At 44.5% G+C, this 20,654-nt stretch overlaps 1 protein-coding gene across 1 annotated transcript in view; it reads right to left on the reverse strand.

Annotated features, from left to right (window-relative positions):
• Window positions 1–19,370, reverse strand: part of Hipk1 (homeodomain interacting protein kinase 1) — a 63,419-nt gene extending 44,049 nt beyond the window's left edge. Inside the window, exons 1-2 of the mRNA XM_045137908.1 lie at window positions 19,253–19,370; window positions 7,573–8,650 (exon numbers count right to left, since the gene is read on the reverse strand). Coding sequence (XP_044993843.1) covers window positions 7,573–8,648 — 1,076 coding nt within the window. The 5' untranslated portion in view covers window positions 8,649–8,650; window positions 19,253–19,370. The remainder of the gene's footprint in view (window positions 1–7,572; window positions 8,651–19,252) is intronic.
• Between the last annotated feature and the right edge of the window lie 1,284 nt (window positions 19,371–20,654).

Consider the following 20,654-nt stretch of genomic DNA (forward strand, 5'->3'; position numbering starts at 1 on the left):
TCCTAAATACAGTTAAGCCTGGATGCTGAACTTTGGAATACACAGTAATTATTCAGTAATACACACAATTACTTTTTAAAAATATTTATTTATTTGCAAGCAGATAGAGAAGTAAAGGAGAAACAGACAGAAGAAACTGGTACCCCAGGACCTCCAGCCACTGTAAATGAACTCCAGATATGTGTGCCACCTTATGCATCTGGCTTTCTGTGGGTGCTGGGGACTCAAACCTGGGTCATTCGGCCCTACAGGCAAGTTCCTTAACCATTGAACCACCTCTCCAGCCCAGAAATACTTTTAAGAAGCAAAACAAATTCCACTTGAAACTATTCTTTTTTAATGTGTGCATGTGTGTGGGGAGGTGTATGCATGTGTATTTGTACAGATGCACACACATCCCACGTATGCACATGCAGAGGCCAGAGAACACTGGGTGTCCTTTTTTCCTCATCCACATGTTTCCTTGAGATGGAGTCTCTCACTGAACCCAGAGCAGTCATTTCTTTTCAGACAGACTAGCTGCCCAGTGAGCCTCAGTAAACCTCCTATCTCTAGTCCCCACAACATTGGTGTTGTAGGATACATGGCCATGTCTAGCTGTTTTTAGGGGTGTTGGGAAATCAAATTTAGGACCTAATGTTTGCACAGCAAACTCACTGAACCATCGGCGAGGCCCCTGAAATTATTCTTAAGGTGAGCAACTAAATTTATAAGAAGCTTTAATGAAGGATACTTTGTTTTGAGAGAGAAAAAGAGAAAGAAAAGAGAGAGAATGGATGTGCCAGGGTCTTTCAGCTGCTGTGAACGAACTCCAGATGTGTGTGCCCTGTGGGCATGCATGGCATTGCATGCTTGTGTCACTGTTTTGTCTGGCTATACGTGCAACCTGGAGGATTAGAACAGGAGTTCTGAGGCTTCACAGGCAAGTACCTTAACCACTAAGCCATCTCTCTAGCCCAAGAATTTAAATTTTTTTAAATTTATTTCCGAGACTGAGAGATAGAAAGACGTGGATACAAGAGAGAGAATGGATGTTTTAGGGCCTCTAGGCACTGCAAACAAACTCCAGACACATGGACCACCTTGTGTATCTGGCTTTACGTGGGTACTGGGGAATTGAACCTGGGTCTTCAGGCTTTACATGCAAGGTCTGAACCACTGAGCCATCTCTCCAGCCCAAAGAATACATTTTTAACATGGCACGCCTTTATGCCCAGCATTCAGGAGGCAGAGGTAGGGGTATCGCTGTGAGTTTGAGGCCAGCCTGAAACTACACAGTAAATTCCAGGTCAACCTGGGCTACAGAAGAGACCCTACCTCAAAATAACAACAATAATGAAACATAATTACCCTATTGACAAATTGAAAGGAGAAAGATACAAAGATTAACAACCTAACACAAGGAATCATTCAGATAGATTACACCTTAGAGGAGCCTAAGCAGCCAAAACTACTCCTGAGTTCTTCATTATTTATATTAAAATCCCACCAAAAATGGTTGTGTAAAATATATGTGTCCTTTGGTTCTCCCTTCAGCAGTGTGAAACTGTTACCTGCCTTTGATAGGACATGTACATGGCTAAGGAGCAGAGAAAAAATGCAGACAGGGGGCTGAAGAGATGGCTTAGCAGTTAAGGCATTTGCCTGTGAAGCCTAAGAATCCTGGTTCAATTCCCCAGTACCCACATAAGCCAGATGCACTAAGGGGTGCATGCATCTGGGCCCTGGCATGCCCATTCTCTCTCTCTGCCTCTACCTCTCTCACTCTCTCTCTGACTCACTCTCAAATAAATGAATAAAAAAATGTTTTTAAATGCAGTCAGACCTGAACTTGTGATCTTGCAGAATGCTACATTACTACTGGGAATGTGAGCAGTGGTAGGAGTGTTCAAAGGGCATTATTAGAAATCCCATGAACCTGTGGAGTGCTGTGTATCTGCACTATGAATTTGGGTGCTGATGGGACTACTCAAGGACAGTACTAGAAGTCAATGTAGTTGGTACCTAAATCTCCCAAGGCATAAATAAGCTAAAGTAAAATTTCAATATTACCCATGGTTGCCCAGGGCAGCAAGAAACCAGAAACTATAAGCCCTCAGAGTTCAAGTCAAATATCATAGCTTTATAAAACTATGAAACAATTTTTGAAGCCAGGGAGATGATTCAGTGATTAAGGTGCTTGCCTGCAAAACCTAACGACCAAGGTTCAGTTATCCAGTACCCACATAAAGCCAGCTAAACAAGGTAGCACATGTATCTGGAGTTCATCTACAGTGGCTGGAGGTCCTGATATGCCCATATTAGTGTGTGCACACTGTGTGTGTATGTGTGTGTGTGTGCATGTGTGCGCGAGTGCACACACTTCTCTCTGCTTGCAAATAAATATTTAATTTTTTAAAAAGATGTTGGGGCATGTCAGCAGACATCTTTAATCTCAACACTCAGGAGGCAGAAGTAAGAGGATCACTGTGAGTTTGAGGCCAGCTTGAGACTACAGAGTGAGTTCCAGGTCAGCTTGGGCTAGGGCAAGACCACCCCTTGAAAAACAAATATATATATATATATATATATATATATATATATATATATATATATATATATATATATATATATATTGCCAGAAATGGTGGCACATTCCTTTAATCCCAACACTCGAGGGGCAGAGGTAGGAGGATGGCTGTGAGTTCAAGGCTAGCCTGGAACTACAAAGATCCAGATCAGCCTGGGCTAGAGGGAGACCCTACCTTGAAAAATAAATAAATAAATAAATAAATAAATAAATAAATAAAAGATCTTTTTTAATCCCAGAACTTGGGAGGCAGAGATAATTTTTTTTAAAAAAGGTATTTTTAAAGTAAGTACGGATCAAAAACACCATTATTATGATGCCTGTACTTTACTATTCAAAGCAATCTACAAATTCAGTGTTATTCTTATTAAAATAAAATGATGCTTAAACAAATAACAAACAAAAAAACTCATCCTAACATTCATATGGAATCTCAAGGACCCTGAGCAATCAAAACAATATTGAAAAAGAACAAAGTTCTTTTCAAACTTACAAAGCAATTGAAATAGCATAATAGCCAGGGGTAGGAAGTGGGTCACTGTGAGTTCAAGGCCAGCCTGAGACTACCTAGCAAATGACCATACCTAAAAAAAAAAAAAAAAAAGAAAATAGCCAGGTGGGGTGGAACACACCTTTAATCCCAGCACTTGGGAGACAGAGGTAGGAGGATCACTGTGAGTTCAAGTCCAGCCTGAGACTCCATAGTGAATTCCAGGTCAACCTGAGCTAGAGTGAGACCCTACCTCGAAAAACCAAAAGTGAATAAGCAAACATAATATTATTATATGGACAGATATCCTCCAGGACCCACGTAAACCAGCTGCACAAGGTAGTACATGTGTCTGTAATGTTTCCAGTGGCTGGAGGTCCTGGTCAGAGCCTCTCTTTCTCTCTCCCTCTCACTGCCTCTTTCTCTCAAATAATTAATATAAATATTTTTATAAATATATATAAGCAAAAACAGGAAATGTAGAAAACCAGACTTAATCAAAGTTAAAAACTTTTGTGAATCAAACACAAGCAATAAGTGAAAAGACAACCTATGAGATGTGGGAAAATACCTGCAAATCATGTATCTATTAATGCCTTGATATATAAGAAACTCTTAAAACTCAGTAACACACACACACACACAAAAGAAAAACAGGACTTTGGGCTGGACAGATGGCTTACTGGTTAAGGAGCATGCCTGCACAACCTAAGGACCCAGGTTGGATTCCCCAATACCCAATGCCCAAGGCTGTGCATGTGTCTGGAATTCATTTGCAGCACCCAGAGGCCCTGGAGAGCCCATTCTCTCCCTCCCTCTCTCTCTCAAAATAAATTTTAAAAATATTTTTTAACCAGGAGTTGAGAGAAAAAATAGATATTGAATAGATATTTCTCCAATGAAGATATACAGATACAGGTCATAAGACCTAATATTTTTACAACCATAGTGTGAGTGTATAGCTTTTTTCCTGAGTTTTTGTATGATTTAAAAAGCTTTACATTGGGCTGGAGAGATGGCTTAGCGGTTAAGTGCTTGCCTGTGAAGCCTAAGGACCCCGGTTCGAGGCTCGGTTCCCCAGGTCCCACGTTAGCCAGATGCACAAGGGGGCGCACGCGTCTGGAGTTCATTTGCAGAGGCTGGAAGCCCTGGCGCGCCCATTCTCTCTCTCTCCCTCTATCTGTCTTTCTCTCTGTGTCTGTCGCTCTCAAATAAAAAACTAAAAAATAAATAAATAAATTTTAAAAAAGCTTTACATTATATCTATAAATAATTCCTAGCTTAGCATGTCTATTTCCTTGAAATTTACTATAGATATTCAAACTTATTATAGGCATTACTATAGAAAATATTTCCTTATAAATATATTTTATGGTTACCAATTTTTTGTTGTTTCTTGATTTTTTGCTTTTGATAGCACTGAGGATTAAATTCAGCATGCTAGGGAAGCCTGTAGGACTGAACAGTATAACCAAGCCCATGTTTCACTGCTTGACTGGATGTTTGCAGGATCTGGACTTATTGCATGACTAGCAAACAAAGCAGCAAAACTTAAAAACTTTAAAAAGGGCTGGAGGCCGGGCGTGGTGGTGCACACCTTTAATCCCAGCACTCAGGAGGCAGAGGTAGGAGGAATGCCATGAGTTCAAGGCCACCATGAGACAACATAGTGAATTTCAGGTCAGCCTGAACTAGAGTGAGACCCTACCTTGGAAAAAGAAAAGGGGGGAGGGTGCTGGAGAGATGGTTTAATGGTTAAGGTGCTTGCCTACAAAGCCAAAGGACCCAGGTTCAGTTCCCCAGTACCCATATAAAGCCTAATGCACAAGGTGGTGCATACGTCTGGAATTCATTTGCAGAAGCTTGAGGCCCTGGCTTGCCCATATTCATATTCATATTCTCTCTCTCTCTCTCCCCCTCTCTCTCCCTCTCTCTCTCTATGCTTGCAAGTAAATAATGAAAATTTTTTTAAAAAAGAAAGAGGAAACTAAAAATGGGCTGGAGAGATGGCTTAGCAGTTAAGGTGCTTGCCTGTGAAACCTAAGGACCCAGGTTCGATTTTCCAGGACCCACATAAGCCAGATGCACAAAGTAGCACATGCATCTGGAGTTGGTTTGCAGTTGCTGAAGGCCCTAGTTCACCCATTCTTTCTTTCTCTCTTTCAAATAAAGAAAGATAAAATATTTTAAAAAGAACTAGATAAATACACAAGGTACTAAAATTAGGAGCTGGAAAGATGGCTTAGCAGCTACAGTTTTTGCCTGCAAAGCCAAAGGACCCAGGTTCAATTCACCAAGACTCATGTAAACCAGATGCAGATGATGCAAAAAACTGGAATTCATTTGCAGCAGTTAAAGACCCTGGTGCACCCATTCTCTCCCTCTCTCTCTCCCTCCCTCCCTCCCCCCCCCCCCTCACACACACACACACACACACTTTCTCTCAAATAAATAAAATATTTCAAAGTTTAGTAAAATTAAATTAAAAGCACACTTTTTAAAATTGTTCACATGGGCTGGAGAGATGGCTTAGCGGTTAAGGCACTTACTTGCAAAGCCAAAGGACCCAGGTTCTATTCCCCAGGGCCCACATAAGGCAGATGCACAAGGTGGCACATGTTTCTGGAGTTCATCTGCAGTGGCTGGAGGCCCTGACCCACTCCCTCCCTCCCTCCCTCTCTCTCTCTCTCTCTCTCTCTCTCTCTCTCCCTCTCTCTCTCTCTCTCATTCTTTCTCTCTGTCAAATAAACTTTTTTAAAACTTGTGTACGTACACGTGTTCTTTGTGTGCACTGGCATGTATGTGCTACCATGTGCAGGTCAGAGAACATTTTTGTTGTTGTTGTTGTTTTTGAGGTAGGGTCTCACTCTAGCCCAGGCTGATCTGGATTTCACTATGTAGTCTCAGGGTGGCCTCCAACTCATGGTGATCCTCCTACCTCTGCCTCCCAAGTGCTGGGATTAAAGGTGTGCACCACCATGCATGGCTTTTTTTTTTTTCCTCTCTCTTTCTTCTGTGTGTGTGTCTGTGTGTGTAGCTACAGGGCTGGAAAGATGGCTTAGCAGTTAAGGTGCTTGCCTGCAAAGGCTAAGGACTCATGTTCCATCTCTCTCCAGATCCCAAGTAAGCCAGAGGCACAAAGGTGACCCAAGTACAAGGTCACACATGGTGGTACAAGCGTCTGGAGTTCAACTCAGTGGCTGAGGCCCTAGCACACCATCTCTCTCTCTGTCTCTAAAAATTAATTAATTTAATAACATAAGATAGTAGCTACATTAGAAATACCAATCTTGCTACTATAGAAAAAAATGCTGTAGAATAAACTGATGCTAAGGCATTTGTACACAGTATGAGCATGAGGAAAAAATACAATGGTATGGGGGGGCTGGAGAGATGGCTCAGCAGTTAAGGTGCTTGCCTGCAAAGCCTAAAAACCCAGGTTTAATTCCCCAGTACCCACATAAAGCCACATGCCCTAAGTGCACATATGTCTGGAGTTCATCTGCAGTGGCTAGAGGCCACAGCTCGCTCGCTCGCGCGCTCTCTCTCTCTCTTTCTCTCTCTCTCTCATCTGACTATTTCTCAGATAAATAAAGTATTTTAAAAACAAAACAACAGCCAGGCGTGGTGGCACATGCCTTTAATCCCAGCACTCAGGAGGCCAAGGTAAGAGGATCACTGTGAGTTCAAGGCCACCGTGAGACTATGTAGTGAATTCTAGGTCAGCCTAGGCTAGAGTGAGACCCTGCCTCAAAAAAAAAAAAAAAAAGAAAACAATGGTATCTATCCAAATTCATTTTAAACAAGTAAATATCTTTGTAAACAAAAAACTCCTTAATGAGAAAATTAGGTATAATGGTAGCCAAGAAAGAAGCAGATGCCAGCATAATTCTATATCAAGCTTTACATTAATTTTTCTAGTGCTAAATGCAATTTCAGAAAAGAATGTCACATATAGGAATGCTACATACACTTGTAATGAGCTAAAACACATCCTTTTTCTATCTTAGAATCTATACACAAATAAGATCCTAGATAATATAATCTATATAATATACATCAAACACAAAGACAAGGCCTGGAGAGATGGCTTAGTGGTTAAGGAGCTTGCCTGCAAAGCCAAAGGACCCAAGTTCAAAGGACCCACGTAAAGCCAGATGCACAGGTGGCACATGCATCTGGAGTTTGTTGGCAATGGCTAGAGGCCCTGTCATGCCCCTTCTCTGTCTCTTATCTGCCTTTCTCTACATTATCAAATAAATAAAATATATTTTTTAAAGACATTAAACACAGCTGGGCATTGAGGTGCACGCCTTTAAACCCAGCACTTGAGAGGCAGAGGTATGATTGCCATGAGTTCAAAACCACCCGGAGACTACCAAGTGAATTCCAGGTCAGCCTGGGCTTAGAATGAGACCCTACCTCGAAAAAAAAAAAAAAAAGAACAACAAAAAAAGACATTAAACACAGACCAATCTCCAGTATAGCATGTTTCTCAGGATTTTGCACTTGCCTGTAGTAACGGGACTGTAGGTAGGTTGAACACACAGCTTTAGAAACGTGACTAGCAGACCCAAAGTCAATGACCTTCACTCGGTAGGGTTGGCGAACTGGATCAACCAGCATTATGTTTTCAGGCTTAAGGTCAGCATGAATCAAACCAAGGCTCTTTAGCTTCATCAAGGCTGTGGCAACCTGCTGCAAGATGGGTCTGATGTACTTGAGTGGCAGTGGGCTAAACTTGTTCTGCTTTAGAAAATCATACAAGTTCTGCTCCAACATCTCAAACACAAGGCAGGTATGATTCTTATGCTGAAAGCACTCATACGAACGGACAAAATTATACTCATCGGCATTTTCACTGCTTAGGCGGGAAAGAATGCTCACTTCAATCTGTCCCTGTCTGGCATAGGAAGGGTGGTTCTTCAAGATTTTAATAGCCACGATTTCCTTGGTGCTGCGCTTCCAGCACTTCGCCACCTGCCCAAATGTCCCCCGGCCTAGGAACTCCAAGACTTCATAGCTGTTGGTCATGGAGCAAAGGATCTCATGCTGAACCAGCTGGTAATCACCTTCTCCGCTAGAACTGCTACTCTTCGTGGTCACAGTGGTGGTCGTGGCAGCAGCACCCACCACAGTTCTGTTTTGCAGCATGAGAGGGGGGTGTTCTTCTATGATCTGCACGCTACCGTTGCTGTCGACTTCCTCACTTTTTCTTTTCAGTCCACATTTTTGATATGGCTCAAGCAAAGAAACGTTGCTCCTGTGAGTCAGGGTCTGGCTGCTTTGGAAAGTGGATGGGGCAGCACTGCCGGAGCTATCCGCAGCTGTGACAACAATGTGCTCCACTGCGGGAGCCGGGAGAAGGAGACCCTGCTCGTAGGCAGGAATGTTGAAACTTGCTACCTGGTGAGAGGAGCCGGCTTGCCCTTGTGTGGCTGGGAGGGTTTTGCTGTGGGTATAGTATTTGTCGTTGCTGCTCTGTCCTGAAACATCCCAGCCAGAGGGCTCTATTTTCAGTTTCTTCGCACTGCAGAAGGCACTGGACGACACTGATGGGGGGGAAAACACCTGCAGCTGTGATGCCATACCTACATGGGAAAAAAGGAAGAATTAGACCACAAGGGTAAAAGATGCAAGGTTTGCCAACAGCATTTGTGAAAACACTTTTTAGCTGATGAAAGACACACATAACATTTTCTTCCTCTCAAAAGCTAATTCAGTTATAACCAACATTCACTGAGATAGTATCCACAATGTACCAGATGACGTGAAGGCTGAACATACAATAATAGTGTACAACCAGACTGATGACAAGGCTAGAGATTACCTTCTGAAGAACAAAGCCAAGTTATTCTCAGAAAAATGTGTGAAGAGGCTAGGCCCGGCAGCGAATGCCTGCAACCCCAGCATTTGGGAGGCTGAGGTGGAAAAAGACCGTTAAGTTTGAAGCCAGCCTTGGCTACACAGTAAGACCTTATCAAAAGAAAGAGATGGGAAGAAAGAAAAAAAAATGAAAAAAGAAGCCAGTGTGGTGGTGCACACCTTTAATCCCAGCACTCAGGGGGCAGAGGTAGGAGGATCTCCATGAGTGCAAAGCCACCCTGAGACTGCATAGTGAATTCCAGGTCAGCCTGAGCTAGAATGAGACTCTACCTGAAAAAAACAAAAATAATAATAATAATAAAAAGCTTCTGGGCATGTTGGCACATGCCTTTAGTCTCAGCACTTGGGAGGTAGGATGATCATCATGAGTTCAAAGCCACCCTGAAACTATCGAGTGAGTTCCAGGTCAGCCTAGACTACAGTGAGATCCTACCTTGAAAAACAAAAACAAAAAACAAAAAAAAAAAAAAGAAAGAAAATGAAAGAAGAAAAACATGAAGACAGGAAGTGAGAATAGTCCAGCTGTCCTAAGTGCTCAGAAACTTCAAGTTCAATAAGCCCAAAGACCAAACTCCAGCCTGTTTTTCATAACAAAATCTGTTGCCTGGCAGCAGACACCTGTAATCCCAGCACCTGGAGAGGTGGAGGCAAAAGCATAAGTTCAAGGCCAGCAACTACATGAAACCTTGTCTAAAAAAAATAGGGCTGGAGAGATGGCTTAGCGATTGAGGTGCTTGCCTGCAAAGCCTAAGGACCCAGGTTCAAATCCCCAGTACCCACATGGTACCAGGAGGGAAGAGTTCAAACAACCTCAATACAAAGTGAGTTTAAGGCCATTCTGGGCACGAGACTCTAAAAAATCAGCAAAAACAAAAAGAACAAGGTGTCATACCATGCAGTAATAATACTGAAAATAATTCATGAAATGCCCTTTTGTTTGTGGATTAGTTGGTTGGTTTTTAGGGACAGTGTCACATAGCTCAGGCTGGCGTCAAACTCACTAAGGAGCCAAGAATGACTACTCCAGCACTTGGATGGCAGAGGTAGGAGGATCACCATGAATTCTCGGCCAACCTGAGACTGCATAGTGAATTCCAGGTCAGCCTGAGCTAGAGTGAGACACTACCTCGAAAAACAAACAAACATAACTATAATCTTTACTCTTATCTGCCTCTTTATCTTTTTCTCATAAAAATAAATACTGGGCTGGAGGGATGGCTTAGCGGTTAAGGCATTTGCCTACAAAGCCAAAGGACCCAGGTTCGATTCCCCAGGACCCATGTTAGCCAGATCCACAAGGGGGCACACGCATCTGAAGTTCGTTTGCAGTGGCTAGAGGCCTTGGCGTGCCCATTCTCTCTCTCCCCCTCCTCCCTTTTTCTCTGTCAAATAAATAAAAAATATATATATTTTTAAAAATATAAATACTAGGGCTGGAGAGATGGCTTAGCAGTTAAGCGCTTGCCTGTGAAGCCTAAGGACCCCGGTTCGAGGCTTGGTTCCCCAGGTCCCACGTTAGCCAGATGCACAAGGGGGCGCATGCGTCTGGAGTTCGCTTGCAGAAGCTGGAAGCCCTGGCGCGCCCATTCTCTCTCTCTCCCTCTATCTGTCTTTCTCTCTATGTCTGTCGCTCTCAAATAAATAAATAAAAAATGAACAAAAAAAGTATTTTAAAAATATAAATACTAGCTGGGCGTGGTGGCGCACGCCTTTAATCCCAGCACTCCGGGAGGCAGAGGTAGGAGGATCGCCGAGAGTTCGAGGCCACCCTGAAACTACAGAGTGAATTTCAGGTCAGCCTGAGCCAGAGTGAGACCCTACCTTGAAAAACCACAAAAAAAATAAAAATAAAAAAATAAATACTACATTTACCACAGTAATGTTATTGCTAGCTTTTTTGGCCACTAACAAAAAGACAGATACTGATGAGTCAAATTTTCACATTTACCACTCCACCAAAGCACATGTTCTAGGACATGCTAAATATCTTTTATCCAGAAAGACAAATCTAGTCCATCCAAAGGAAAAGAACCACCTAAAACTTCCCCAGCCTTCCCCACAGTGCATAGCTTACACTGTCTCTTCAATGTGGCTGACACCATGCAGACCTCAGCTACACAAGGTGAGAAAAACACACAGAATCACCACTTGTTTATACTTCACTCTAAAATTAAGTTAAAAAGCCATTTCTAGACACAGACACTGTTCCACTAATCTGTCTTTGCAAATGAGAAGCAATTCTCTTCCTAAGCAAAAACTCACAAACAAGCAGAATTACCATTTGTGGATATTTTAAAGTTGAGCAAATTATAAATATTCTCAATTTATACAAGAATAGCTCCCAGTAAACTAAAATTTCTAACTTCCTGAAATTTTTTACCTCGTGGCTACAGCAATGAGTGTCTTTTCACTTACCAAAAACTTAGAAATCATGATAAAATGATAAATCTGCCCACTGCATAAATCCCAAACTAGAATTGATAGGCTATTGGTACTTTTACTTATTATTCAAAAGAGAAATAAGTCTTGTTAGAGTCAAAGATTTTCAGAAATAGGTATTTAATAGCTTTCTCACTTCCTGGCATGGCCACATCTATCTAACATTATTTACTGGGTACCTTACACAGTAGATGACCTTCCCACAAAAATTCAATGTGCGTGGAATGTTATGGTTGACACCAAGATAACCATTTTACAATGTTCTGATCTTAATCCTCAGTAACATATCTACAATAAGTTTTTGCTGCTTTTGTTTAGTGTCACTCTTGCCTCTATGATAATTTAACAACTGATGACCTAAATAACCTAAATCCACTACTACATATTGACTATTTCCTCTAAAATTTGTCCTGAGCTGACATGTACATACTCTCCAGTACCCACTGATATAGTCTTACACAAAAGGTAAATAAGGGCTGGAGAGATGGCTTAACGGTTAAGGCGCTTGCCTGCAAAGCCAACGGATCTCAGTTCAACTCTCCAGGACCAAATAAGCCAGATGCACAAGGGGGCGCACACATCTAGAGTTTGTTGGCAGTGGATGGAGGCCCTGGCGTGCCCATTTTCTCTGCCCTACCCCCTTCTGCCTCTTTCTTTCTCTCTCTCTCTCTTAAATAAATAAATAAAATATATTTTTTTAAAAAAGGTAAGACCTAGAGAGATGGCTCAGCAATTAAGGCACTTGCCTCCAAAGCCTAACAACCAAAGTTGGAGTTCTTTGCAGTGGCTAGAGACCCTGGTGCACCCATTCCCTCTCTCCCTGCCAGGCATGGTGGAGCACACACCTTTAGTTCCAGCACTTGGGAGGCCAAGGTAGGAGAATTACTGTGAGTTTGGGGCCAGCCTGAGACCTGACCTTGAAAAACAAGAAGCAAGGGAGGCAGAGGAGGGAAAGTAAGAGTATATGTCTCAGGCTGGAAAGATGGCTTAGTGGTTACGACACTCTCCTGTGAAGTGTAAGAACACAGGTTTGATTGCCTCAGGACCCATGTAAACTGGATGCACAAAATGGTGCATGCATCTTGAGTTCATTTATAGTGGCTATAGGCCCTAGTGTGCATACATTCTTTTCTCTCCTTACAAATTAATAAAAATATCTTAAAAAAACAGTCTGGCATGACAGTGCATACCTTTAATCCCAGCACTTAGGAGGCAGTGGTAGGAGGATCACCATGAGTTTGAGGGCACCCTGAGACTACACAGTGAATTCCAGGTTAGCCTGGGCTACAGTGAGACCCTACCTTGAAAAAACAAACAAAAAATAAATAAATAAATAAAAAGAAAGAAACAAGGCTGGAGAGACGGCTTAGCAGTGAAGGCACTTGCCTATGAAGCCTAAGGATCCATGTTTGACTCTCCAGGTCTCACACAAGCCAGATGCACAAGGTGACACAATCACGCAAGGTCGCACACGCACACAAGGTGGCACACGCATCTATAGAGTTTGAGTGCAGTGGCTAGGGGGTCTGGCACACCAATTCTCTCTCTCTTGCTCTCACGCTTAAAAAAAACAGGGGCCAGTCTATTGGGCTTGCCTCAAAAACAAAAAAAGAAACAATTCTTCTTCAACTAGATTTTGTCAGGCTTAAGCTGACAAATACACTGAGAAAGCCTTTCACAGAACTACTTTATATTAGGTCAAGCTCCCACACTACACTCTTCTTCTTTACACTTCCACTTACCCACTTCATTTATGCCAGGAACTGTCTAGACACAGGAGATATCAGTGGTATTCAAGGTGGACACGACCCCCTTATCTCACAGTTTTCATTCTCCCAGAGACTGCCTCCCATCCCCCTCCCCTCCCCCTCCTCTCTGGTGGTGACATTTAAACTGAGACTAAGTGACAGAAAGCCGTTCTAGAAAAGAACTGTGTGTGGATAGGAGCATTCAGTATAGACGGAATGGAATAATGGAGAGTAATAGAGGGAATCAAGTAGGTAGCAGGGAGAGTTGACATCCTTATGGCTACTCTTGATTTTAAGCTTCACCATTTAGAATTATTTATTTAAAAGCTGATTTAGGAGCCAGGCATGGTGGCACACACCTTTAATCCCAGCACTCTGGAGGCAGAGGTAGGAGGATTGCCATGAGTTTGAGGCCTCTCTGAGGCTCCATAGTGAATTCTGGGTCAGACTGGGCTAGAGTGAGACCCTATCTAAAAAATAAATAAATAAATAAATAAATAAATAAATAAATAAATAAAAACTGACTTAGGGGCTAGAGAGATGGCTTAGTGGTTAAGGCACTGTGAAGCCTAAGGACCCAGGTTCAATTCCCCAGCACCCACATAAGCCAGATGCACATGGTGGCACATGCATCTGGAGTTTGTTTGCAGTGGCTAGAGGCCCTGGCGTGCCCATTCTCTCCCTCCCTCCCTTACTCCCTCCCCCCCTCACTCACTCACTCACTCAAATAAACAAATAAAATATATAAAAGCTGACATAGGCCAGGTGTGGTGGTGCATGCTTTCAATCCCAGCTGAGGTAGAAGGATTGCTGTGAGTTTGAGGCCACCCTGAGACTACACAGTGAAATCCAGGTCAACCTGGGCTAGATTAAGACCCTACCTTGAAAAACCAAAAAAAAAAAAATCTGATTTAGGACATTCCTCACGAGCACAGCAATGTTCACAGTGTTACTATTAGCATCTATCATACTAGTTGGCATATATATGTGTCAAGTAATTGCTAGAATGACTATAAAGAGATCGCATTGCCAAGCGTGGTAGCACACTTCTTTAATGTCAGCACTCAGGAGGCAGAGGCAGGAGGATCACCATGAGGGCAAGGCCAGCCTGGGAGTTCCAGGTACGCCTGGGATTGAGCGAGACCCCACCTGGAATCAAACAAACAAAGAAATTATCATCTGTGGTCTGCAAGAGAATATATATGCTACTGTCCTGAACATAGTAATACAAAAGAAAAAAGTAGGCTTGAAACTCTAAGCACACCATTTGAAGCAAAGTTTGCCAGCCCCTTTCCTGCAGTACTTACTTCCCTCATATGGTACTGTTATGACAAGCCAGTTTCCCAACTGCTATTGCAAAAGCAGGGTGTGGAAAGGTAGTGTTAGCAGCCAGTGGAGCAACCTCAACTATATGTAACTTCAGCCCTTTAAAAAGTACTCTAATGTTTTGGTAAACTGGCTGAAGGATGCCTTTTTTCTAGGCAGGATATGTTTCCTAAATTTCAAAACTTTTCTTAGATTGATTTAGAATAACAAATTTATAGAATTGGATAAAAGAAAAGAGGGCTGGGTGTGGTGGCAAATACCTTTAATCCCAGCACTTGGAGGCAGAGATAGGAGAACCATCAAAATGAGTTCCAAGCCAGTTCCACACCTTTAATAGTACACTGATTTTAAGCTTCACCATTTAGAATTATTTATTTAAAAGCTGATTTAGGAGCCAGGCATGGTGGCACACACCTTTAATCCCAGCACTTGGGAGGCAGAGGTAGGAGGATTGCCATGAGTTTGTGGCCACCCTGAGACTAGTGAATTCCAGGTCAGTCTGGACTACAGTGAAACCCTACCCCCCTTAAAAAAATTAACAAAGCAGAGATGAATATGAAAAATAAGTAAATAGCACTAAAAGAGGAGGGCCCTGTTCAGATCAGCCAGCAAGACCAAAAAAAAAAGCAGTAAGGTGACAGGGGTTTGGCTAATGAGGGTAGAAGAGTATCTCTCAAGAATGAGATTGTGGCCAGGCATGGTGGCACACACCTTTATTCCCAGCACTTAGGAGAAAGAGATAGGGGGACTGCTGTGAGTTCAAGGCCACCCTGAGACTACAAAGTGAATTCCAGGTCAGCCTGGGCTAGAGCAAAACCCTATCTCAAAAAACGAAAAACAAAAACAAAAGAATGAGATGGGACTGGAGAGATGGCTCAGCAGCTTATGCTCTTGCCTAAAAACCCAGGTTGGATTTCCCAGTACCCATGTAAGCCAGATGCACAAGGTGGCACATGCATCTGGAGTTCACTTGCAGCGGTGAGAGACCTTGGCACACCCATTCTTTATCTGCCCCCCCTCTCTGAAATAAATAAGTATTTTTCAATTAAAAAAAAAGAGTAAGGTGAGTTTTTCCACTATGCCAAGGTATGTGGAAAAATGAATGACTGGGCTGGGTGTGGTAGTGCACGCCTTTAATACCAGTACTCAAGAGAGAAGTAGAAGGATTGCCTTGAGATTGAGGCCACCCTAAGACTACATACTGAATTCCAGGTCAGCTTGAATTAGAGTGAAACCCTACCTCAAAAATACAAAAAGAAAAAAGAAGATGAGTGATTGTATGGAGCAATGAAATGCATGTGACTGCTACAGAAACACTGGCCAAAGAAAAAAAATACAGGGTTTGTACAACAAAGGTGGACCTTCAAAGCATTTCTAAAGCTGGACATGATGGCACACAGCTATAATCCCAGAACTAGAAAGGCTGAAGTAGGAGGATCCCTGTGAGTTCAAGGCTAGCCTGGGGCTACAGAGTAAATTCCAGATCTGCCTGGGTAAGGTCCTATTTGGGTGGGCAGGGCCAAAAAACAACAAAAAGATTCTATCTAAAATCCCCTGATTCCAGGATGGAAAAAAAAAAAAAAGCAGAAAAAAAGCCAAATGAGTTTTACAGAGTTAATGAGCAGCAATGTTGGCAAAGAATTCGGGTCTCTGATGCTTTTTCACTGAGCATGCTGGGAAAGCACTGTACCAGGTACCCTTAGAGAATACCAAAGAATGCAATACAACTAAGTTCCCCACTTTCAATGACTTCAGAAGACTGATGAACTGATATGGTCCTCAAAAAAGAGAAAAATAATATAATTTCTTAAGTATTGAAGTGTGCACTACAGAAAAGCATTTGGTATATAGAAACTGGATTTCAACTAAGGCTATGAGAGAGGTGGGGGGGAGAGAGAGAGAGAGAACAGAATCACATCAGGCACCCACTAGTTCAGTTATAAGTGAAACTAAAGGAGGCTGAGCTCAGGAGTTTGAGGACAGCCCCATCAACACAGCAATAGCCTGCCTCCTATGAAAACAAACCACAAAAAAGAGGAATCAAAACAACAAATTAGGACTGGAGACATGGCTTAGCTAGCGGTTAAGACTGCAAAGCTCACGGACCCAGATTCAATTCCCCAGTACCCATGTAAACCAGATAGATGTACATCATGGCACATGTGTCTGGAGTTCGTTTGCAGTGGCTAGAAGCCCTGGCGTGCCCATTTTCTCTCTCTCCAATCTGCATCTTTCTTTCTCTCTCTCTCTCTCTCTCTCTCTCTCTCTCTCTCTCTCTCTCTCTTTCTGTTCCTATTTAGGAGGACTAGAGGGATGGCTTAGCAGTTAAGGTGCTTGCCCACAAAGGACCCAGGTACAATTCTCCAGTACCCATGTCAGCGACATGTACAAAGTGGCATATGAATCTGGAGTCCATTTGTAATGGCTAGAGACCCAGGTGCACCTAGTCTTTCTAGCCACTTCTCTCTCTATCTCTCCCTCTCTCAAATAAATAAAATATATATTTTTAAAAATATTTAAGAAAAAAACAACAAATTAAGTGGCAGGCTTTTTTTGTTGTTGTTTTGTTTTTTAGCAAAATGATACTTGTGAGGCCAGGCATGGTGACACATGCCTTTAATCCAAGCACTCAGGAGACAGAGGTAGGGTTACGGTGAGTTCGAGGTCACCCTGAGTCTACATAGTGAATTCCAGGTCAGCCTGAGCTGCAGTGAGACTCTACCTCAGGAAAAATAAATAAATAAATAAATAAAAACAAATAAAATAACTTGTGTTCAGAATGGTATGAATTGTAAGAGAAGAAACCAGACTGGAATTAGTCAAGGAAACAAAACTAACAAAATAATAAATTGTTGTTTTATATACAGTCATGAAAATGAAAATAAAAAGACAGTTGGCAGATCAAGCAGCTCATGTTTCCAAAATTATTCGAATTACAAAAGAACCAATTAAAATACATAACTAACAAGCTGCATAAATTCCAAGTGTAAGAAGTTCACAAGGCAGGTTTGGCTCAGCAATTCCTACCAACCAACCACACTGGTGGAGCTGTGCTTATAAAAACAAAAACAGAATTCTATTTTCCAGAATACTGTGAACTTTTGACTTTTTTTTTCTTCTGGGAGGAAGTTCTAGTTTGATTTTAAATCCCATTACCAATCAACTTAGCCTAAAAGCTGTAAAAGTGCAATGTCCAGAGACAGGTAAACTGTTCATGAAGTTATCACCAGCCAAAGTTCTGCATACCCCCCAGACCCAGAATATACCTACAAGATCTCATTTAAAATTTTCTTCAGATGCTCTGCTGGCTGGCTGCCTTCAATTGTAACCACAACTACTTTACCAAAATATCCTTCAAGCCAAGATGAGAATCTTAAAGTCAATGACATCCTTCAGTATTATAACACAAAACCCTAAGATAATTACATGCAAAAACCCAAAATCATCAGCTGAATAACAATGATTAGGTAAAATGAGTTGTTGGTAGATTTCTTTAATGTTTTACAGAAAACTTCAGGGGGGAAAAAAAAGCTGGCAATGGTTTGCATTCTCTATAATCTTAACCCCAAAAAACAATCTTACAGACCAGAAATCAAAAATAGCTTTACACAAACAAGAACAAAACGCTAGGTTTTGCTGAGGGCATCAGCCACTTAATTTAACCCTACTTCATCCAGAGCAGAAAGGCACGATGCTGTTTTCACGAGAGTTACGAAGAAACAATTAAAATAAAGAACAGACTAGGGCAGCAAGTCTATACCTGAAAGCAATATGCTGCTGCCATTACTGAGCGTTCTCAAAGTGTCACTAACAGACCAGAAGGGACATCTGGGGCTACCTTAAAGTGAGTGTAGGACAATGGAATCGGTGCTTACGTGGAGAAAAGATTTCCTGAAGCTTGGACTTGTTTATTCCCCCCCAGCCCGTGCCAGTCCCCCTCCCCAAACAGGAACCAGAGCGTGCCCAGCATAAACACGGTCATTGCTGTCCGTTCGTCACCACAACAAACTGGAGGTTAGAGCAGCGCTCCTGGAAACCACCGAGCCTCAGCCCTCGGTTGCTAGGCACAAAAAGGGACTCTTCCCCCAAGACCTGTTTAGCACTGTGGGCCTCACCCAGGAGCTCTGGTTGTTTCCCCCCAACCTTTTCCCTCTTGCATTTATACACACACACGCCCCCAACCCACCCACCCAGCCCTTTCAAAGTGGCGACAGGCAGCAAAAGTTTCCCCGCGAGCCAGACTTGTGGCTGTGCCTGGCAAAGCTAGACATTTGGATGGGCTGGTCCCTCGTTGCCTCCACCAACCATCATTACAAATTAGCAACCCCACGATTACAGAGCCATCAGCGGAGAGGACAAAAACGCTTCCACACCCACCGCCGCCTCCTCCGGACCCGGCTCCCGGGTCCCATGCGGCACAAATAAGCCCCGACGACGGCGACAAGCGGCAGGGTGACGCGCGCACACGCGGCAGCCCCACACGGGGAGCCGGGTGGGGGGCACCGGGCAGCTGAGAGCTGACAGCCGGCCCCTGTCAGCATCCGAGGACAACAGCACGCCCGGAAGAAGTGGCGAGAGGACCGGCGGTTGTCCCGCAAACAAGTCGGCGGCCGGCCCTCGTCGACCCCGCGGCCGGGCGGCAGGAGACGGCGCCCCCGGGAGCGGCCGAGGGAGGTGTCCCGGGACGTGGGGTCGGGGGGAGAACCCGCGGCCCGCCCGGCCCCGCCTCGGGCAGATCGCGCCGGCCCCGGCCCCTCACCGCGCACCCCGCCTTCCCGGCCCGGCCTCACTCACCGCCGGTGTGTGTGGTTCTCAGCCGCGACTGGGGGCTGCCGTGAGGAGGCGGCGGAGGAGACGCGATCCGGGGCCCCGCCGCCGGGTCATCATACCCCCCGCGCGAGCCGGCCCGGGCCCCGGCCCCCGCCCCCCGGAGCCGTCCCCGCGCCCGTCCCGCGGAGGGAGCCGCTCCAGCCTCCCGCCCGGCCCCTTCCCGCCGCCGCCGCCGCCGCCGCCGCCGCCGCCGCCTCAGCCCTGCGCGCTCCCGCCTCGGCCTCCCGCCGCCGTCCGGGGCCACGGCCGGGGCCCCTCACTCCGCAGCCGCCGTTGTCGCCAGACCCGACGAGCGGAGCCCCGAGCGACCGCCCTCATCCGGCCAGCCCCGCCTCGCCGGAACCATTCCCCCGCCCAGCGCCATGACACCTACTGAGGCGGAAGTGCGGAGCCGCGGGCGGACTAGGGCCACGGCATCGTGCGGGTGGTCGCGGGAGCCGCTGGGCCTCGGCCGGGAGCCAGCGCGGCCCCGAGCGTGGGCCTCGGGATCCCAGCTCTCCCAGCCCGGGAGGCCCCGCGGTGGCTTTTTTACCGGCGGCTCCAGTGGGGGGAAATCCAGCCGAAAAATGTCATCCCAGCCAGTGTGACATCACCCCGCCCGAGATTAGGCAGCTCGCGGGGCTGCAATGCTTTCTTCTCCCGGAAGCCCCCTTCTGGGTGAAGAATTATCTCAATTTAGGCTTTTAATCTTTCGTTACTATGTAGAGACTTTCAAGCCGTGGACATCCATGTAAGAGATCTGGAAGCCTCTCCCCATCAGCTGCTCCCATCGCTGTATTTGTAAACAGAAGATATGAATTTAGCCTGGCGTGGTGGCCCACGCCTTTAAACCCGTTGCTCGAGAGGCAGAGGTAGGAGAGTCACTGTGAGTTCGAGACTAGCCTGGAGCTACAGTGAGTTCTAGGTCACCGTGAGCTAAAGACCCTACCTCGAAAAAGGAAAAAAAAAAAAAAAATCCCTCAAAACATGCAGTGACCTAGCGGGTTGTGGTAGCGCACGCCTTTAATCCCAGCACTTGGGAGGCAGAGGTAGGAGGATTGCCGTGAGTTCGAGGCCACCCTGAGACTACATAGTGAATTCCAGGTCAGCCTGGGCTAGAGTGAGACCCTACCTAAAAAAAAAAAAAAAAAAAACACCCAGTGAGCAATATCAAGATTGTAATTTTCTTACTTCGACATTAGGTACTAAAGCTGGGTATTCAGGAAAACAAAGTTTTGGACACAGCATATGAAGAAAATGGCTGAGCTGAGCGTGGTGGCGCATGCCTTTAATCCCAGCACTTGTGATGCAGAGGTAGCAGGATGGCCATGAGTTCAAGGCCACCCTGAGACTACATAGAAAATTCCAGGTCAGCCTGGGCTAGAGT

The sequence above is a fragment of the Jaculus jaculus genome, chromosome 19 (genome assembly GCF_020740685.1).
Source record: "Jaculus jaculus isolate mJacJac1 chromosome 19, mJacJac1.mat.Y.cur, whole genome shotgun sequence".
Classification (NCBI taxonomy): Eukaryota; Metazoa; Chordata; class Mammalia; order Rodentia; family Dipodidae; genus Jaculus; species Jaculus jaculus.